Source organism: Phyllobates terribilis, unplaced genomic scaffold, assembly GCF_046119375.1.
Source record: "Phyllobates terribilis strain yellow unplaced genomic scaffold, ASM4611937v1 Scaffold_9__5_contigs__length_417890890, whole genome shotgun sequence".
In the NCBI taxonomy this organism is placed as follows: Eukaryota; Metazoa; Chordata; class Amphibia; order Anura; family Dendrobatidae; genus Phyllobates; species Phyllobates terribilis.
Genome location: NW_027362769.1, coordinates 360540853 through 360561490, shown reverse-complemented (window position 1 = coordinate 360561490; position 20638 = coordinate 360540853). Strand labels below are relative to the sequence as shown.

Genomic DNA, 20638 nt, shown 5'->3' with positions numbered 1-20638 from the left:
ATTTTTTATGCCGTTCCTCATGTGGTATAAGTGATTAAACGATGTTATTCTTCGGGCCGGTGCAATTACAGCGATGCCAGATTCATATCGGGTTTTTATGATTGACAGCTGTCACACACTAAAAGATGCATTTTTTTTGCAAAGACTATAGTAGCATCGGCGTCTCTGCCTCTTGCCCGGCCGTCCCCCCTACCGCCGCGGTCCTGCTCTGGCGTCTTCTGGCCCCCTGCAGCTGCTGCTGGTGCACACATCTTCCCTGGCTCCGTGCTTATGGTGCGCATGCGCACTCTTCCTCCCTCTTAAAGGGGCCGCGCGCGACGTCCTAAAAAGTCCCCGGCCAATGGCCGGAGGACTTCCCCTATAAAAGTCACCTCCTACAATATGGAGGTGCCCGTGCAAGGTTGTAGCTTTGTGTGTTATACTCTGCTTCAGCCCTCAGGTCCCGCTGCTAGCCTGACTACAAGTCCAGTCCGCCAGCCAGACTACTAGTCCAGCCCGCCAGCCTGACTACAACTCCAGTCCGCCTGCTTGTCTACTCTCTAGCCCAACAGTCTGTCTACAGTCCAGTCCGCCTGTCTGTCTAGGGACTCTGTCCGCCTGCTTTCCTGGAAGCACCTGCCTGATACCTGCCGTGCCTGCCAGCTCGCTTACCTAGAAGCACCTGCCTAATACTTGCCATGCCTACCAGCCAGCCTTACCTGGAGACTCCTGCCTGTTACCTGCCGTGCCTGCCAGCTCGCTTACCTAGAAGCACCTGCCTGTTACCTGCCGTGCCTACCAGCCAGCCTACCTGGAGGCTCCTGCCTGTTACCTGCCGTGCCTGCCAGCCCGTCTGCCCGGATCACCCGTCAGCCTGCCTGCCGTGCTCATCTGCTGTACCGGTCAGTTCCTGCCTTCTGACCCGTGGGAGTCACCTGCTCTCATACAAGGTCGGTCTCCAGAGTAGCACCTGGTCCCTCTGCTCGGTCCCTCCATGGTCACGGAGTCGATTGAGCCGCCATACGACCTTGATCGGTCCGAGTTGATAACTAGTTATGCCCCTCTGGTCCCTCCTTGCACCGCAGCACAGAGGTTCCACCACCCAGATCCGTAACAGTTTTCACGGGCTATGGAACCCGGTGGCCCCCAGGCCCCTTCGCTTGCTGACCTGTACCAGGAGGTTTCTCGTCAGAGATCCCAACAGTAAACCATCCTGACCTACCTGCGGTCCATCAACACTCGGCTGGACACGCTATCTGTTCCACCTGTGTCAGCCCCAAGTCGAGCAACACCCGCTCCGGCAGCACCGCTGCCTACCAATACCACGGCATCCAGCCTAGGACCCCGGCTTTCTGCGCCTCCTCGTTTTGGAGGTAACCCCGTCCTATGTCGGGGCTTTCTGAACCAGTGCACGCTGCACTTTGAACTTCTGCCACATCAGTTTTCCTCTGACCGGGCCAAGGTGGCGTTCATCATGTCTCACCTCACCGGGGAAGCACTGGCATGGCTTAACCCTCTATGGGAAAGAGGGGATTCCCTGGTGTCTAATCTTCCGGCTTTCCTCACTGCCTTCCGGAAGGTCTTCGATGAACCCGGACGAAGGACCTCTACTGCCTCCTCATTGCTCCTTCTCCTCCAAAGGAGTCTCACTGTGGCCCAGTATGCCATACGGTTCAGTACCCTCGCTTCTGAGCTTGCCTGGGACAACAAGGCCCTGGTGTCCACCTTCTGGGAGGGCCTTTCCGGTCGGATAAAGGACGAGTTAGCCAGCCGGGACGTTCCTACCACCCTGGATGACCTGGTGTCACTAGCAACCTGGATTGACATCTGTTTCCTAGAACGTGCTAAGGAGACTACCCGGGAAAGAAGATTTCCTCGTCTTGTTCCTGCTTTCCAGAGACCCGCTTCCCAACCTGCAACTCCCCGGCACGCTCGCCCGAACCTATGCAGATCGACCAGACCAAGATGGTCAAATCTCGCCAAGAGACACGCCGAGCCGAGCTGTTAATACTGTGGCAGTAAAGAGCACCTGATTCGTTCCTGCCCGGTAAAGCCAGGAAACTGCAGTGTCTAGGACCGCTCGGAGAGGTCGTCCTAGGCAAAAGTAAATCCTCTCCTTTCTTGACTTTATCCGTCTCTATTTCCTGTGGAGAGAACCACTTCTTTGAAACAGCACATCTGGATTCTGGAGCCGCTGGGAATCTCATATCCCAGTCCCTTGTAGAGAAGTATCAGATTCTTACCAAACCTCTGGCTGAACCATTGGCAGTCGCTTCCGTGGATGGTAGACTCCTTCCGGTGACCATCTTAATCGTCACAGAGCCCGTAACCCTGCAGGTGGGAATGCTGCACTCAGAGGGGATTTCCTTCCATGTGCTCTCCGGACTCTCTCACTCCCTTTTGCTAGGTCTACCCTGGCTACAGAAACATGAACCCGTTCTGAACTGGCAATCCGGTGAGGTGCTCCGTTGGGGGCAGGATTGCCATGAGACCTGCCTGGTTCCTATTCGCCTGGCTCGACCCCCATCTACTCCGACTAATTTACACGGTCTACTGGCACCCTACTGGCCCTATGCTCTGGCCCATTGTTCTTCCTCTGTATAAAGCGCTGGTAAGGCCGCACTTAGAATATTGTGCACAGTTCTGGGCTCCGGTGCTCAGGAAAGACATATTGGAGCTAGAGAGGGTACAAAGGAGGGCGACTAAGGTAATAAAGGGAATGGAGGGACTTGAATACCCAGAGAGGTTGTCAAAATTAGGCCTATTTACGTTGGAAAAGAGAAGGCTTAGGGGAGACCTCATAAACATGTATAAATACATCAGGGGGCAGTACAGAGATCTCTCCCATGACCTGTTTATACCAAGGATGGTGACAAAGACGAGGGGGCACACTATGCGTCTGGAGGAAAGGAGGTTCCTGCACCAGCATAGAAGGGGATTCTTTACGGTCAGAGCCGTGAGACTCTGGAACTCTCTGGGAGAGGAAGTGGTGATGTCCAACTCACTTAAAGAGTTCAAGAGAGGCCTGGACGCCTTTTTTGAGAACAATAAAAAAACATCTTATGCTTAGTTAATTAATCCAGGGATTTAATTTTACTGCCAGATTGGTGTCGGGAAGTGAATTTTTCCTCAATGATGTAAATTGGCCTATACCGCATGGTTTTTTGTTGCCTTCCCCTGGATCAACGCTGCGGAATAGCTGCAGTGCACAAGAAATAGGCTGAACTGGATGGACGATTGTCTTTTTTCGGCCTTATAAACTATGAAACAAGAAGAAGGCAGAGACCTGATACCCAGTGCTACTCCACCCCGTGGGCGTATCTACCCGTTGTCGTTGGCCGAAACCCGGGTCATGTCGGAGTGCATCGAAGAAAATCTGGCTAGGGGATTCATCCGGAAATCTTCCTCCCCGGCTGGAGCCGGATTCTTCTTCGTTAAAAAGAAAGACGGTTCACTACGTCCAGGTATCGACTATAGAGGACTCAACCAAATGACTGTCAAAAACAAATACCCCCTGCCGCTCATCTCTGAGCTTTTCGACCGCCCCAAAGGCGCGAAGGTCTTCACCAAGCTCGATCTGCGTGGGGCGTATAACCTGGTCCGGATCCGCCAAGGAGACGAGTGGAAGATGGCATTCAATACCCGGGACGGTCACTATGAATACCGTGTGATGCCCTTCGGTCTCTGTAATGCTCCCGCCGTCTTCCAAGAATTAGTTAATGACATCTTCCGTGACCTCTTATATTCTTGCATGGTGGTTTACCTGGACGACATCTTGGTCTTCTCTCCGGATCTTCAATCATATCGGAGGGATGTTCGTCAGGTCCTGCTTAGGCTCAGGCAGAATCACCTATATGCAAAATTTGAGAAATGCCTCTTCGAGCAGTCCTCTCTTCCATTCCTGGGCTATATTATCTCTAAGACAAGTCTACGGATGGACCCTTAGAAGGTCTCTGCCGTCTTAAACTGGCCCCGTCCGGAGGGGTTGAAGGCGATTCAGCAATTCCTGGACTTCGCCAACTATTACCGTCTCTTCATCCCACATTTCTCTTCCCGGACTGCTCCCATCTCTGCGCTCACCAGAAAGGGAGCAAATCCTAAGGAATGGCCGTCCGATGCGGAGGAGGCCTTCCTCTCTTTAAAACAAGCATTCTCTTCTGCCCCTGTGCTGCACCGTCCGGATAACTACAAACAATTCTTTCTGGAGGTTGATGCTTCCTCTTCCGGAGCCGGAGCGGTGCTCACCCAGAAATCTCCATCCGGGAGAATGGTAACCTGCGGCTTCTTCTCCAAGCTCTTCTCCTCCTCTGAGCGCAACTACTCCATAGGAGACCGAGAACTTCTAGCCCTCAAATTGGCACTGGAGGAGTGGCGTTACCTGCTCGAGGGGACTCTGCACCCGGTGGTCATCTATACTGACCAAAAAAACTTGGCTTATCTTCAGAACGCCCAAAGACTCAATCCGCGTCAGGCCCGGTGGTCTTTGTTCTTCGCCCGCTTTGATTTTACCCTACATAATAATAATACCCACATATTATTCTTTGCGGATTCCCTGTGGTGTCGGTTCCGAACCCACCACAGACTAAGACAAGTCTCTCATGTTCTACCAGGAGCCTGATGTGAGCGCTGTGGGTCTGTAGTGGGGGAAGGAGCCGCTTGAGTAAAGCATGTGTGTGATCGGCAGTCACACGGCCACTAAGGAGTGAAACGGAGGAGGAAACCCTTATATCTGGTTCCTAGTCATTGGCTAAACAGATCCGCGGTCATCACATAGGAGTCTACATACCGGGTACACAGGGCGGCCATCTATCCAGCTGCCTCATGCAGTGAATATTCTCTGCCTCTGCATCCTACACTGATCTGAAAAAAATATCATGTAGCAGAATCAACACATTCATCTCATGGCAAGACTTGGATTTCTGTTCTGTAATAATCGCATCACAGCAGGGTATGAGCTGTGTGCACAGAGCTATATGTATCACCACTCCCCCACATCCACCGTGTGTAATATTTGTTATAGATCCATAAGAAGACACATCACATCACCCAAAGTCAGCGGTGTCAGCTCCAGAAGTGAAAGACTGCGGAGCAGACACACCAGTACATGTCAGGAGTGTATAACAGACACGTCCCAGGCTGTAGCAGCTACCAATATTACAGGCAGCCGCACAAAGGATCTCGTACCCTGCATATACACTGAGCCTGGTACTAATCAGGGCACAATAACTGCAGAATCTTAGGTTTTTATACAGAGAAAAAAAAAACGAACTCCCCATTGGAGGTGGGGGCGTAATTCAAGAAAGGGATCCAATTGGAAAGGCAGGTTAGTCTTCCCTGGTCAGGATCTTTGTCCACAAAACTGAATGTGCTGCAATCTGTCGAAAAGGATGCCAGTCTCCAGATCACACAGGGCACATCCCAGCATCTGGATAGAGCGACTACACTATATGCATTAACCAGTGACCAGAGCGTCGCTGAACCCCGAGTCTTCCATCAGTGAATACTGCTCCCCTAGTCCGGGAAACCTAGAGAATGTGGAGTCACTGGAGCTAGAGATCCTCACCACATCCCCACAGTCACTTCCACCTCCTACCGACGATCTATCCCAAACTCTCGTAACCGTTCTAACCTTATACCCATCCGCCCAGCCCCCGCTTCCCCAATCCCCCTAACAGGAGCTCTATGGAACGCTTGCTCCGTCTGCAACAAACTTTCCTACATTCACGACCTCTTCATCACCAACAAGCTTTCCTTCCTCAGCATCACTGAAACCTGGCTCACCCCCTCTGACACGGCCTCTCCTGCTGCACTTTCGTACGGCGGATTCCACCTCTCCCATACCCCTCGCCCCACCGGCAAGCACGGTGGAGGAATAGGTTTCCTCCTCTCAGATAACTGCTCCTTCACCCATATTCCACTGCCACCCTCAATTTCTCTCCCCTCTTTTGAAGTGCACTGCGTGCGCATCTACTCCCCCTCCAACTGGCTGTCATCTACCGCCCCCCAGGATCAGCCACCACTTTATTTGACCACTAACCACTTTCTTTGACCACTTCACCACTTGGCTACTTCATTTCCTCTCCGTTGACATCCCCACTATCCTCATGGGTGACTTCAACATCCCCATTGACACTTCCCTCTCAGCCGCCTCTAAGCTTCAATCCCTCACTTCCTCCTTTGGTCTTACCCAGTGGTTTTCCACACCCACCCACAAAGACGGCCACACGCTGGACCTTATCTTCTCCAGCCTCTGTTCCCCATCTAACCTCTCTAACTCACCTCTCCCTCTCTCTGACCACAACCTACTTACATTCTCTACCCTCTCCTCTCCAGGGCAACAATCCCCACTTCACAAACTTGCATACCCTCGCAGAAATCTCAAACACCTTGACCTACACTCACTCTCTGAATCCCTTCTCCTTCTTACAGACATTTGTTCCTTACATGATGCAGATGTTGCAGCCACTTTATACAACACCACAACAGCTGCAGCTCTCGATTCGGTCGACCCCCTCACACATACCAAAGCCCGCACAATCAACAGACAACCCTTGCACACCAGCCTAACTAAAGAACTGCGACGGGCCTCCAGGGTTGCTGATCGTAGATGGAAAAGGTCCCACTCCAATGAGCACTTCATCGCATTCAAACAGTCTCTCACTACCTTCAAGTCCACACTCACTGCAGCAAAGCAAACATACTTCACATCTCTCATATCCTCCCTGTCTCACAACCCCAAACAACTATTCAACACCTTCAATTCTCTCCTCCGTCCCCCAGTGCCTCCTTCCTCTCCTCTTATTTCAGCCGAAGTCTTTGCCTCATTCTTCAAACAGAAGATTGACACCATCAGACAAAGCTTTTGCCTAAAGCCCCCACAGCCCCTCCCCACACCTACTCAACCTTCCTCCTTCAAAACCACACTCTCCACCATTACGGAAGATCAACTTTCCTCTTTGCTTTCCAAATCACACCTCACCACCTGTAAACTTGACCCAATCCCGTCCCACCTCATCCCAAACCTTACCACTATCTTCATCCCAGCGCTATCCCTCCTCTTCAACTTGTCACTAACAACTGGTGTCTTACCCTCATGCTTCAAACATGCCTCAATCACACCCATCCTCAAAAAGCCCTCCCTTGACCCATCCTCTCTGTCTAGCTATCGCCCCATATCACTTCTCCCCTATGCCTCAAAACTACTGGAACAACACGTCCATTCTGAGCTGTCCTCCCACCTCTCCTCCTGCTCCCTCTTCGACCACCTACAATCTGGTTTCCGACCGCACCATTCTACTGAAACTGCACTGATCAAAGTTACCAACGACCTACTAACCGCCAAATATAAGCGACACTATTCTGTCCTCCTCCTCTTAGACCTGTCATCTGCCTTCGACACAGTGGACCATTCCCTCTTACTAAAGACTCTCTCATCTCTCGGCATCACAAACTGGGCCCTATCCTGGATCTCCTCATATCTAACAGACAGGACATTCAGTGTCTCTCACTCACACACCACCTCCTCATCTCAACCCCTATCTGTCGGTGTCCCCCAAGGTTCAGTTTTAGGACCCCTGCTCTTCTCCATCTACACCTTAGGCCTGGGACAGCTCATAGAGTCTCATGGCTTTCATTATCACCTCTATGCTGACGACACACAGATCTGCCTCTCTGGACCTGATATCACCTCCTTACTAACCAAAATCCCACAATGTCTGTCTGCTATTTCATCCTTCTTCTCTGCTAGATTTCTAAAACTTAACATGGACAAAGCAGAATTCATCATCTTTCCGCCATCTCATTCAACCCCCCCAACTGACCTATCAACGTCAATGGCTGCCCATTGACTAATCCACTTTTACCCCAGCCTCTCCTCTCTGTCAATCTCTTCACTGGCTCCCCATTGCCCAGAGACTGCAGTTAAAATCCCTAACCATGACACACAAAGCCATTCACAACCTCTCCCCTCCACATATATCTTGCCTACTCTCCCGCAACATACCCGCACGCAACCTCCGATCCTCACAAGATCTCCTTCTCTACTCCCCTCTTATCGCCCCTTCCCACAATCACATATAAGATATCTCCCGTGCGTCTCCCCTACTCTGGAACTCTCTACCCCAACACATCAGACTCTCGTCGACCGTGGAAACCTTCAAAAAGAGCCTGAAGACCCACCTCTTCCGACAAGCCTACAACCTGCAGTAACCACCACTCCACAAATAATGCTGCACGTCCAGCTCTACCCTCAACTACTGTATCTTCACCCATCCCTTGTAGATTGTGAGTAGAGATGAGCAGTGTTTGACTAGAACTGTTCGCCAATCTCAAATTCGAGCTGTTTTGGGCGGTGTTCGAGTTGTTCGACGAACCCGAACGATTTGCAAAAAATTCGGCTGTTCGAGGTTATGTTCGATAACTGTTCGTGCACCAAAAGCGTGTCCTGCATGTCTGGCGCTATTTAGAGCACCAATCATGCAGGGATTGTCTGCCACTCACTGTAATGCCACAGCCATGGTGGTTGTGGCATTACAGTGATTGCCCAAATCGATGGGAACAGTGCCAACAGTGAAACATGAAAAGCCGGCAATTCAGCAGCGGCATACACCGGTACCCGACAATTTAGAAACGAAAGAATAGAGCTTCACACATAGATTAGATAGATAGAAACATGTCAGCCACATATATATGAAGTACAGTGACAGTGTTGCTTACTGTACTTGTCATTTAGTGTAAAGGATTTATAAAAAAAAATAATAGTGTTTTCATGCACTGTCTCTTTAAAAAAGCCGGCCGGCAATTCAGCAGCGGTACCCGACAATTTGGAATAGAAAGAATAGAGAATCACACATAGATTAGATAGATAGAAACATGTCAGTCACATATATATGAAGTACCGTGACAGTGTTGCTTACTGTACTTGTCAGTTAGTGTAAAGGATTTATTAAAAAAAATAATAGTGTTTTCATGCACTGTCTCTTTAAAAAAGCCGGCCGGCATTTCAGCATCTGTACCCGACAATTTAGAATAGAAGGAATAGAGCATCACACATAGATTAGATAGATGGAAACATGTCAGTCACATATATAAGAAGTACAGTGATAGTGTTGATTACTGTACTTGTCATTTAGTGTTAAAATAAAGGATTTATTTAAAATAAAATTGGTGGGGGGGTCCCCATAATTTTAGGCTCTAGCGGAGGTTAAGCAGACGGCTGGGGCAGATGTTTGAAGCCTGGGAAGGGGGTAATACCCACGGAGCTTCCCAGGCTACTAATATCAGCCCCCAGCTGAATACCTAGCCTTTACTAGCTATTAAAATGGGGGACCCCCCAAAAAAAATGACGTGGGTCCCCCTTATTTTAATAGCTAGCAAAGGCTAGGCAGACAGCTGGGGGCTGATATTAATAGCTCAGGAAGGGTACCATGAATATTGGCCCCCTCCCAGGCTAGAAACACCAGCCGTCAGCCGCCCCAGAAATGGCGCATCCATAGGATGCGCCAATTCTGGCACTTAGCCTCGCTCTTCCCACTGCCCTGTAGCGGTGGCAGTGGGGTAATAGGGCTGGGGTTGATGTCAGCTTATAATGCCAGCTGACATCAAGCCCAGGTTAGTAATGGAGAGGCGTCTATAAGACACCCCCATTACTAACCCCATAGTCAAAGTTAAAAGAAAACACAAACACCCAGAATAAAGTCCTTTAATTGAAATAAAGACACAATTCTTTATTGTTCTAAATTAAACCATACTTACCACCACGCCCATTCCAGCTGAAGCCAACGATCTCCTGCAATAAAAGTAAAATAATAAAGCAACCTCATCCTTACCTTTCCATGGTTCCCAGGACATCTTCAGCTCTGCTAAATTGAGATGACAGGCTGGACCGCAGCAGAACGCTGCCATCCAGCCTGTCATCCCGCAGACACTGAGAAGCGCAGGCATGCTTGCGCTCCTCAGTGTCTCGCTGTGACGGCATAAAGATGAGCCGACAATGAACTCGGCTCACCTCATGCACGTCACTGACAGCGTGGGAGAATTCTCCTGCACTCAGCGCTTCAGCGTGAGAATTTTCCCACGCTGTCATTGACGTGCATGAGGTGAGCCGAGTTCATTGGACATGATTGAGCTCACCTCATGCACGTCACTGACAGCGTGGGAAAATTCTCACGCTGAAGCGCTGAGTGCAGGAGAATTTTCCCACGCTGTCAGTGACGTGCATGAGGTGAGCTCATTCATGTCCATTGAACTCAGCTGACCTCATGTACGTCACTGACAGCGTGGGAGAATTCTCACGCTGAAGCGCTAAGTGCAGGAGAATTCTTCCACGCTGTCAGTGACGTACATGAAGTGAGCTGAGTTCATTGGACTTTGGATGCCGTCACAGCGAGACACTGAGGAGCGCAAGCATGCCTGTGCTTCTCAGTGTCTGCGGGATGACAGGCTGGATGGCAGCGTTCTGCTGCGGACCAGCCTGTCATCTCGATGTAGCAGAGCTGAAGCTGTCTGGGAACCATGGAAAGGTAAGGATGAGGTTGCTTTATTATTTTTCTTTTATTGTAGGAGATCTAACCCCTTTATTACCCAGTGAGCCACCGCACCAGGGCCCTGGATGAGTTGGGTACAGCGCCAGAAGATGGCGCTTCTATGAACGCGCCATTTTCCGGGGTGGCTGCGGACTGCAATTTGCAGCTGGGGGGACCCAGAAATCTTGGGCCTCCCTGCGCTGCAGATTCCAGCCCCCAGCTGCCTAGTTGTACCTGGCTGGACACAAAAATAGGGCGAAGCCCCACGTATTTTTTTTTTTAATTATTTCATGAAATTCATGAAATAATTAAGAAAAAAAGGCCTTCCCTATATTGTTGTGTCCGGCCAGGTACAAATAGGCAGCTGGTTGTTGGGGGCAGCCCGTTCCTGCCTGCTGTACCTGGCTGGACACAAATATAGTGCGAAGCCCCACGTCAATTTTTTTTTAAATTATTTCATGAAACTAGATGGTGGCCCGATTCTAACGCATCGGGTATTCTAGAATATGTATGCGGCAGACCCGGCGCAATCAGCAGAGCGGGGTTTAAATTTTGCGCCAATAATGCTGATAGGTTGTGGTCGCGACCAATCAGCAAAGCGATGTTTAAATTTGGCGCCAATAATGGTGATTGGTCACGACCTCGACCATTCAGCAGAGCGGTGTTTAAATTTGGCGGCAACAATGTTGATTAGTCACGGCCGGCGGTCGCGACTAATCAGCAGAGCGGGATTTAAATTTTGCGCCAATAATGCTGATAGGTTGTGGTCGCGACCAATCAGCAAAGCGGTGTTTAAATTTGGCGCCAATAATGGTGATTGGTCACGACCTCGACCATTCAGCAGAGCGGTGTTTAAATTTGGTGGCAACAATGTTGATTAGTCGCGGCCGGCGGTCACGACCAATCAGCAGAGCGGGGTTTAAATTTGGCGCCAATAATGCTGATTGGTCGCAATTGCCGGCCGCGACCAATCAGCAGAGCGGTGTTTAAATTTGGCGTCAAAATCGCTGATTGGTCGCGGAAGGCAACTGTGACCAATCAGCAGAGCGGGGTTTAAATTTGGCGCCAATACTGCTGATTGGTCGCGGCCGGCAACCGTGACCAATCAGCCGAGCAGGGTTTAAATTTGGCGCCAATACTACTGATTGGTCACGGACGGCGACCGCGATCAATCAGCAGAGCGGTGTTTAAATTTGGCGCCAATAATGCTGATTAGTCGCGACCGGCATCCGCGACCAATTAGCAGAGTGGCGTTTAAATTTGGCGCCAATCTCGCTGATTGGTCGCGGCTGGAGTCCGCGACCAATCAGCAGAGCGTTGTTTAAATTTGGCGCCAATCTCACTGATTGGACGCGTCTGGCGTCCGCGACCAATCAGCAGAGCGTTGTTTAAATTTAGCGCCAAGCTCGCTGATTGGTCGCGGCCGCTATTTAAATGTGGCGCCCAAATCGGTGATTGGTCGCGGGCAGCGTCCGCGACCAATCAGCAGAACGGTGTTTAACTTTAGCGCCAAGATCACTGATTGGTCGCGTGCGGAGAGCGCGACCAATCAGCTAATCGTATTGGTGAGGACCGGGGAGCGCCGCTGCCTGGTCGGATACTTCCGTTGCGAGAAGCCGGGAGATGAGCGACTGCTCGCAGCAGAAGTATCCCGACCCGCAGCGCCGCTCCCCGGTCCTCCCTTGACACCCTAGCCGCTGATGTCCCCACAGTATCCGCATGGTGTTACAAAGATCCGGACATTTGTGTTAAAAATTGCTGAGTGGTCGCGGGCGCCAAATTTAAATATCGGCCGCAACCAATCACCAATCTTGGCTCCACATTTAAACACCGCTGTGCTGATTGGTCGCCGACGCTGGGCGCGACCAATCACCGATTTTGGCGCCACATTTAAATAGCGTCCGCGACCAATCAGTACAGCGGTGTTTAAATGTGGAGCCAAGATGGGTGATTGGTCGCGGAGGATAGCGCCAGCGACCAATCAGCGATTTTTAACACATATGTCCGGACCTTTGTAACACCATGCGGATACTTTGGGGACATCAGCGGCTAGGGTGTGAAGGGAGGACCGGGGAGCGGCGCTGCGGGTCGGGATACTTCTGCTGCGAGCGCCCGCTCATGTCCCGGGTTCTCGCAGCGGAAGTATCCGCACAGGCAGCGCCGCTGACATCCATGCGGCTAGGGTGTGAAGGGAGGACCGGGGAGCGGCGCTGACATCCAATTGGTCGCGGCCGCTATTTAAATGTGCGGCACAAATCGGTGATTGGTCGCGGTCTTGACCGCGACCAATCACTGATCTTGCCGCCAAAGTTAAACACTACCGTGCTGATTGGTCGCGGACGCTGCCCGCGACCAATCACCGATTTGTGCGCCAAATTTAAATATCAGCCTCATGCACGTCACTGACAGCGTGGGAAAATTCTCACGCTGAAGCGCTGAGTGCAGGAGAATTCTCCCACGCTGTCAGTGACGTGCATGAGGTGAGCCGAGCTCATTGGACATGACCTCGGCTCATCTTTATGCCGTCACAGCCAGACACTGAGGAGCGGAAGCATGCCTGCGCTTCTCAGTGTCTGCGGGATGACAGGCTGGATGGCTGCGTTCTGCAGCGGTCCAGCCTGTCATCTCGATGTAGCAGAGCTGAAGCTGTCGTGGGAACCATGGAAAGGTAAGGATGAGGTTGCTTTATTATTTTACATTTATTGCAGGAGATCGTTGGCTTCAGCTGGAATGGGCGTGATGGTAAGTAGAGTTTAATTTAGAACAATAAAGAATTGTGTGTTTATTTCAATTAAATGACTTTATTCTGGCTGTTTGTGTTTTTTTTTTAAACTTTGACTATGGGGTTAGTAATGGGTGTGTCTTATAGACGCCTCTCCATTACTAACCTGGGCTTGATGTCAGCTGGCATTATAAGCTGACATCAACCCCAGCCCTATTACCCCCTGCCACCGCACCAGGGCAACGTGGAAGAGCGAGGCTAAGTGCCAGAATTGGCGCATCCTATGGATGCGCCATTTCTGGGGCGGCTGACGGCTGGTATTTCTAGCCTGGGAGGGGGCCAATATTCATGGTACCCTTCCTGGGCTATTAATATCAGCCCCCAGCTGTCTGCCTAGCCTTTGCTAGCTATTAAAATAGGGGGGACCCCACGTCATTTTTTTTGGGGGGTCCCCCATTTTAATAGCTAGTAAAGGCTAGGTATTCAGCTGGGGGCTGATATTAGTAGCCTGGGAAGCTCCGTGGGTATTACCCCCTTCCCAGGCTTCAAACATCTGCCCCAGCCGTCTGCTTAACCTCCGCTAGGGACAAAAATTATGGGGAACCCCACGCCAATTTTTTTTTTAATAAATCCTTTATTTTAACACTAAATGACAAGTACAGTAATCAACACTGTCACTGTACTTCATATATATGTGACTGACATGTTTCTATCTATCTAATCTATGTGTGATTCTCTATTCTTTCTGTTCTAAATTGTAGGGTACAGATGCTGAATTGCCGGCCGGCTTTTTTAAAGAGACGGTGCATGAAAACACTAATATTTTTTTAAATAAATCCTTTACACTAAATGACAAGTACAGTAAGCAACACTGTCACTGTACTTCATATATATGTGACTGACATGTTTCTATCTATCTAATCTAAGTGTGATGCTCTATTCTTTCTGTTATAAAATTGTCGGGTACAGATGCTGAATTGCCGGCCGGCTTTTTTAAAGAGACGGTGCACGAAAACACTATTATTTTTTTAAATAAATCCATTACACTAAATGACAAGTACAGTAACCAACACTATCACTGTACTTATTATATATGTGATTGGCATGTTTATATCTATCTATGTGTGATGCTCTATTCTTTCTGTTATAAATTGTCGGGTACCGCTGCTGAATTGCGGCAGGCTTTTTTAAAGAGACGGTGCATGAAAACACTATTATTTTTTTAAATAAATCCTTTACACTAAATGAAAAGTACAGTAAGCAACACTGTCATTGTGCTTCTTATATGTGTGACTGACATGTTTCTATCTATCTAATCTATGTGTGAGGCTCTATTCCTTCTTGTCTAAATTGTCGGGTACCGGTGTATGCCGCTGCTGAATTGCCGGCCGGCTCTTTTAAAGAGAGCGTCTTCTGAGCAGTTTGTCAGCTTTTGGACACCTTTGAAGGTGTTTTCTATGTGTTTCTATGTGTTTTTGTTTGCCTGCCATTGGTTTTAACGGTGTTCGACGGTGTTCTAAGGTGTTCGACGAACAGTTCTTCGAACATCCCGGTGTTCGACGAACGGAACTGAACCCGAACACTACGGGGGTGGCTCAACACTATTGGAGAACCAGTGATTTGACTGATGATAGAGTAGACCCTGTACAGCTCCGTGTACTAGTGACATAGAAGAACAGTGACGACGGCGGCTCCTGCTGTAGAAGCCGCATGTAGACATGTTTTGACCCTGTGCCAGTATCCGCAGCCAGAAAAGAGAGAACAGAGACTATGCCCCTCTTTTTGAGGGCGGGATTAATGGGCGTTGGGATGATTTTGTGAATAATGATTGGTCGCGGATATCACTCCTGTTTTGGCAGCTCATGTTAATTTATATTACCAATGCAGTGCAGGGGGCGTGTTCACATGACGCGGTAACAGGAGCAGAGGAGTATAAATATCCCGCTCTCTCCGCTCCTCTCATCACTTCTGTTCTCCTCTATACAGAGCTATGGCCAGAACTAAGCAGACTGCTCGTAAATCCACCGGAGGGAAAGCTTCCCGCAAGCAGCTGGCCACTAAGGCCGCCAGGAAAAGCGCTCCCGCCACTGGCGGAGTGAAGAAGCCTCACCGCTACCGGCCAGGGACAGTCGCTCTCCGTGAGATCCGCCGTTACCAGAAGTCCACCGAGCTGCTGATCCGTAAGCTTCCCTTCCAGCGCCTGGTGAGAGAAATCGCCCAGGACTTCAAGACCGATCTCCGCTTCCAGAGCTCGGCCGTCATGGCCCTGCAGGAGGCGAGCGAGGCTTATCTGGTGGGGCTGTTTGAGGACACTAATCTGTGCGCGATATACGCTAAGAAAGTCACCATCATGCCCAAAGACATCCAGCTGGCCCGCCGGATCCGTGGGGAGAGAGCTTAGATCCGTCCTACACGTCTGACTATAACACAAAGGCTCTTTTCAGAGCCACCAAATCCTCCATAATAACGAGCTGATCCGTCATCTGCTTCATATTCTGCTGAGTGTTCAATTGTGCTCAGTAACATCAGGGGCGCTCAGTTCTCTGCTCAGTCCGCTATTGGTATCTGGGGGGATTATTCCCTCCAATGCAGTTATAAGGGTGTGTAGAAATGATCTGATGACTACACGAAGTACATTCTACTCATTCAACCACTTAATATTCGTATCCCCACTAGTTTTCGCACCGATCCTGCCGCACATCCAATAATATCAGCTTTATATAATGTATTAGGAGTCTGGACTGTGTTTTTTGAAGGGATAAATGCGCAGATTTCTTGGTGTATATGATGCGATCATTATAGGACGTCCATTATCCAGCGCTATCTCCTGTGAACACTCGCTCACTCCTATCAGCCGCATGGGTCTGATCCTGAAAACGTATCAGGGTTAAGAGACTAATATCCTCTGCAGCTCTGTAGTAGGTTTATCTAGATAATATTAACCTACATTTTATAAAATCCCCGCCTCCTTCTTTCAAAGTTCTCTGTAAACTGCAGTATCTCGTTTCTTTATATTCCCGGCACTCGGAATATTGCTGGTGTGATGGAGTCACCATTGTTAGAATCAGTTCTGCACTTTGTGTTATAGAAAGCGGATACTGTTCCCTCGATCCTGGAAATGATAGAAATTCCTGTATGGAACCAAGAGACCATTGATCGCTCAACACAAGCAAATTTCCTGATATCCGACCGTCCTGAAACCACGTGATCCAGAAGGACAAAGAACAGAAAAAGCCATCAGCCCCTGAGCGGGAACTTCCTATTCGGTACCTATTAACATTAGCTCCTCCCCTTCCTCTGCTGATTGGCTGAACACAGGACGTTAGGGAGTTTGAATTTCCCGCTCCTTGTAGTTTCCGCAGCTTCTACATGTAATTGTGTTACTACTTCTGCTGTGAAGAGAAGTGTCCGGTCTATAGATAAACTCCACTGAGCACATTCATGTGACGCGCCCCCTGGGCCATGTTCAGGGGATACCCGGAGCCGGATCTGGATAGTGGTAGTAGTCCTTGTGGCGGTGACCCGGTCCGTGCCCAGGGTGTCAAACTAGGAGGCAGTGTTTGGCAGATAATGCTGTATGGTTCGACTACGCCACCCGTTGAATGCAGCTATGGAGCTGCCGCTGCAGGGCAGACCGCTGAGGCCGGTGGTAGGATGGTGCAGCGTAGATGATATAACCCCCAACGGGAGGGGTATGGCCTCAGGGCAGCTATTGTGAGTTGGATGAGTGGAGTGATGGTGCGGGTGTCCCAGTACTGAGGGTGCAGGTGATACAACGAAACACGGAGGCTTGAAGTGCAGTTTCAAAGACTTTACTCACTGTTCTTTATCCGGTCGCTTGTGCACAGTAAGGACCACCCGAGTCATGCTGCGTCCACCAGGGCAGGGACTCGGCCAGCTCCCAGGTAGTTCCAGAGCGTGGTCCAGAGCTCCCCTCTCTTCCTTTCTACTGGCCGTTCTCACCAGGGACCCACCTATGTCCGGCTCCCTCGGGCCTCTTGGTGGTGAAACCTTTCCTGGCTTCCCTGGCCCTACGCGTGGTATGCCTTCCTGGTGGATGTGGTGAGGGTCGTGCCAAAGCTTGACCACGACCTCCGGTTCCTGGCTAAGGATGATTAGCCTCTGCCAGTTTGGGATCCGGTACCCTTCTCTGCCAACCCTTCACCCTCTTCGTTCTCCTGGGGGATCTCAGGGTTCCCTCTCTCCTTGCGTCTCTGGGCCTTTCTGTCTCTTTCTCTCTGCTTCAGGCCTGGCCCTGGAGCTGGGCCCAGCCGGAGCCACAGCTCCCTGTCAGCCCCCTCTGGCTGAACTCCTCCCTGAACAGACAGACCCTGTCTCTAGATGGTGCCCACCTTATATACTCCCACTATGTGTGAGCCCAGGTGACTAGCACCCAATGGGCTCCTAGCTATACCCAGAGTCCCTCCCCTATCTGCCCCTACACTACAGGGATATTCCTCCCCCCTCCCCACTCCAGCCGGGGACAGACGCTGTCGTACCTGCACATCTACCTAGTGGGAGTACCGTTGTTCTGTCCCCCGGAAATGGGGTGAGTGTAGTGCATGCAGCTATCTGAGCTCTGTCCCACACTCCATCCTTACCCGGGAGTGGAATACCACACCTCTGGTTCGAGGTGCAATACCCCTGTAGCAGCCGAGTCCTCGGGGTGCTACATTCCCCCCTGGTAAACCACAGCATGTCCTCGGGCTGGAAAAGAGTAAAACATATAAAACATACAAAATTTTTAAAGTATATACTAACATATAAAACATTATAATAACATTATCAGAAAATATAATATCATAGGTAACTTTTCATATTACTATCTCAGCAGCATAAACTTTCAATTTAAAACTCTTTCATATTAAACGTTCTTGTTCTTCCGGTCACGGTGCAACTTGTGACCGGGTAAAGTGCAACAGTCACCAATAGAAAAGACAGTTCTTTATAAAACCAGTAGGGGGCGCTTAAGGAAGTGCAACTATTTACAGGGTATGGCCGCTCTCAGTCCTCGGCCAGTGGGGAATAGGAATGGCTGCTCACAGTCCTCAGCCTGTGGGGAATAGGAATGGCTGCTCACAGTCCTCAGCCTGGTCAGGGATAGGGGCACACAGGTAACAGTTCACTAGTCCCAACGGGGACCATACTCTTCATTCACAACAGTTCTCATACCCCGATGGGTAACTTTGTACAGTCCTGTTCACCTCTTATTGGTAACGATGCCCTCCTGCTCCTTCCTGAGGGTAGTCTTCAAACCCGTCCGGGTCCTTTTGATCTCCCTCGTACCGCAGCTCTTCCTCCGTTAACCGGTGCACGTGAAGGGCGTACGGTCCTTTGGCACACTGATGCCGGGTGAAGGTGACCTCATCACCCAGGTAAAGGTCACGTCCGCGGTGTCCCTCCGGCAGATGGCTCTCGACATTCCTGCGGGTGACAAAGACGTCGCCGGGGGTTCTGTGATCCCGGATAAAGCCCCAACCGTGCTCCAGTTGGAACTTTATTACGGTCCCGGTGGCGCGGGGACCGTGAGCCGCACGGGGGTTTCGTCGGGTCCGGCGTTTCTGCTCCGCACTTTGGACCTGCAGCTGCTCCTCGCGAACCCGCCTCTCTCGCCGTTCTCTGTTGAAGACCTCCAGTTGTTGTCGGCAGCACTCCGCACGCTGGGCTGCGGCCGCCCGGGTCTCCTGGGTGAACCCCATGAGGTTTTCACCGGTGGGGTCCCAAGCGAATTGAGCCTCCTCCAACGGGAGGGGAACGATTTTGGCGGGCGCCGGAGCCGGGATCAGGGGCTCACATAAGGGCCGTTCCCTCCGGAGTCGGGAGTTAACGTACTCCGGGGGCCACACAAAGGGCTGCCCATCCGGGCAGGTATGCTGCTTAAACAGATCTTCACCCAGGGGCAGCACTGTGAAAGCCGAGGGCGCGGTGGGGGCATCGGCGCCCGGATTCACCAGGCCGGTGGCACTCTGAAGGTTAAGGGAACTTTAGAGACAGCGGCGCCCGGGGGTATTCGGCCCTGCGACCAGGCCGGTGGTATTTCCTGCTTCGCCGCGCTAAGGATTGGGGCACGGGGCGTAGCAGGGGGCGTGGCCGCGGCTCCTGCCGTTTGAGGCCTAGTTTGGAGCGGTGGCGGTGCAGCAACGGGCACGATCAGTGGGACTTCGGGCTCTGCGACGGGGAGCTGGGGCAGGCTTACGGCTTCTGGGCTTGGGGTGATGACGTCCCCTTTACCTGCTTCCATCTCTTCAGCTCCCTCCGCGGCGTCGTCTCCGGCCTCCGTCCCTTCTGCATCATCTTCAAGGGCAGGCGTGCTCCTCGTTGCGGGTGGCGTCCTCCGCTGGGGGGTTCCAGCCTGCTGGGCCATCTCCCTGCTCCACTCGGTCAGCGCTTCTCGCTGCACTCGGGCTACCTTCCGAGCCAAGCCCTCCAGCGCGGTCTGTGCATACTCCCGATCTCTGGGGAGCTGTGCCAGGATCTCCACCAGGCCTTCGGGGGTGGCGGCCTGCAACAGGCTCCTGACCATGGGGTCGGTGCTGCCTGACTCTCCCTCCATCTCCGGGTGTGATGTCTCCAGACTCCTCCAGGCTGCACCCATCCTCTCTCTTCCGTTCTTTATCCACCCACACTGAGGGTGGTCCCGGGGCAACTTGATGATTGTCAGTTCTAGGGGCAGTCCCCCCACGCTGATGGACATTTCTATCATCGCAGTCTCTGCTGGTGGGGGCGGTCTTTGCTTTTGGCGCTCTTCTAGGACCAGGCCCACGATGGGAGGTCGTCTCTTGCCACCCTCTGGCACGCCCATAATGGCGTCCGCTCTGCCAGGGCGGGAAATCGTCTCAGATGGCGGGAATCGTCTCCTAATGGCGGGAAACTCTGCGGATGGCGGGAAAAGGCTGCAGATGGCGGGCAAGCGGCGGGAAACGACCCGAGATGGCGTCCGATGGCGGGGACCCTCTGGAATTGGCGGGAGACTTCTTCTTACGGTACAGATAAACTTTTCTTCAGGCACGCAGTACCCGGTGGTGGCGGGCACGTAATCCTGCCGACTACGCCAAAGTTGACGCGCCCCCTGGGCCATGTTCAGGGGATACCCGGAGCCGGATCTGGATAGGGGTAGTAGTCCTTGTGGCGGTGACCCGGTCCGTGCCCAGGGTGTCAAACTAGGAGGCAGTGTTTGGCAGATAATGCTGTATGGTTCGACTACGCCACCCGTTGAATGCAGCTATGGAGCTGCCGCTGCAGGGCAGACCGCTGAGGCCGGTGGTAGGATGGTGCAGCGTAGATGATATAACCCCCAACGGGAGGGGTATGGCCTCAGGGCAGCTATTGTGAGTTGGATGAGGGGAGTGATGGTGCGGGTGTCCCAGTACTGAGGGTGCAGGTGATACAACGAAACACGGAGGCTTGAAGTGCA

At 51.5% G+C, this 20638-nt stretch overlaps 1 protein-coding gene across 1 annotated transcript; it reads left to right on the top strand.

Moving 5' to 3' along the window:
- Nucleotides 1-15214: 15214 nt before the first annotated feature.
- LOC141161369 (histone H3-like) lies at nucleotides 15215-15625 on the top strand. Its single transcript, XM_073646177.1, has one exon. The coding sequence runs from the start codon at nucleotides 15215-15217 to the stop codon at nucleotides 15623-15625; it is 411 nt and encodes a 136-aa protein (XP_073502278.1).
- The last annotated feature ends 5013 nt before the right edge of the window (nucleotides 15626-20638 follow it).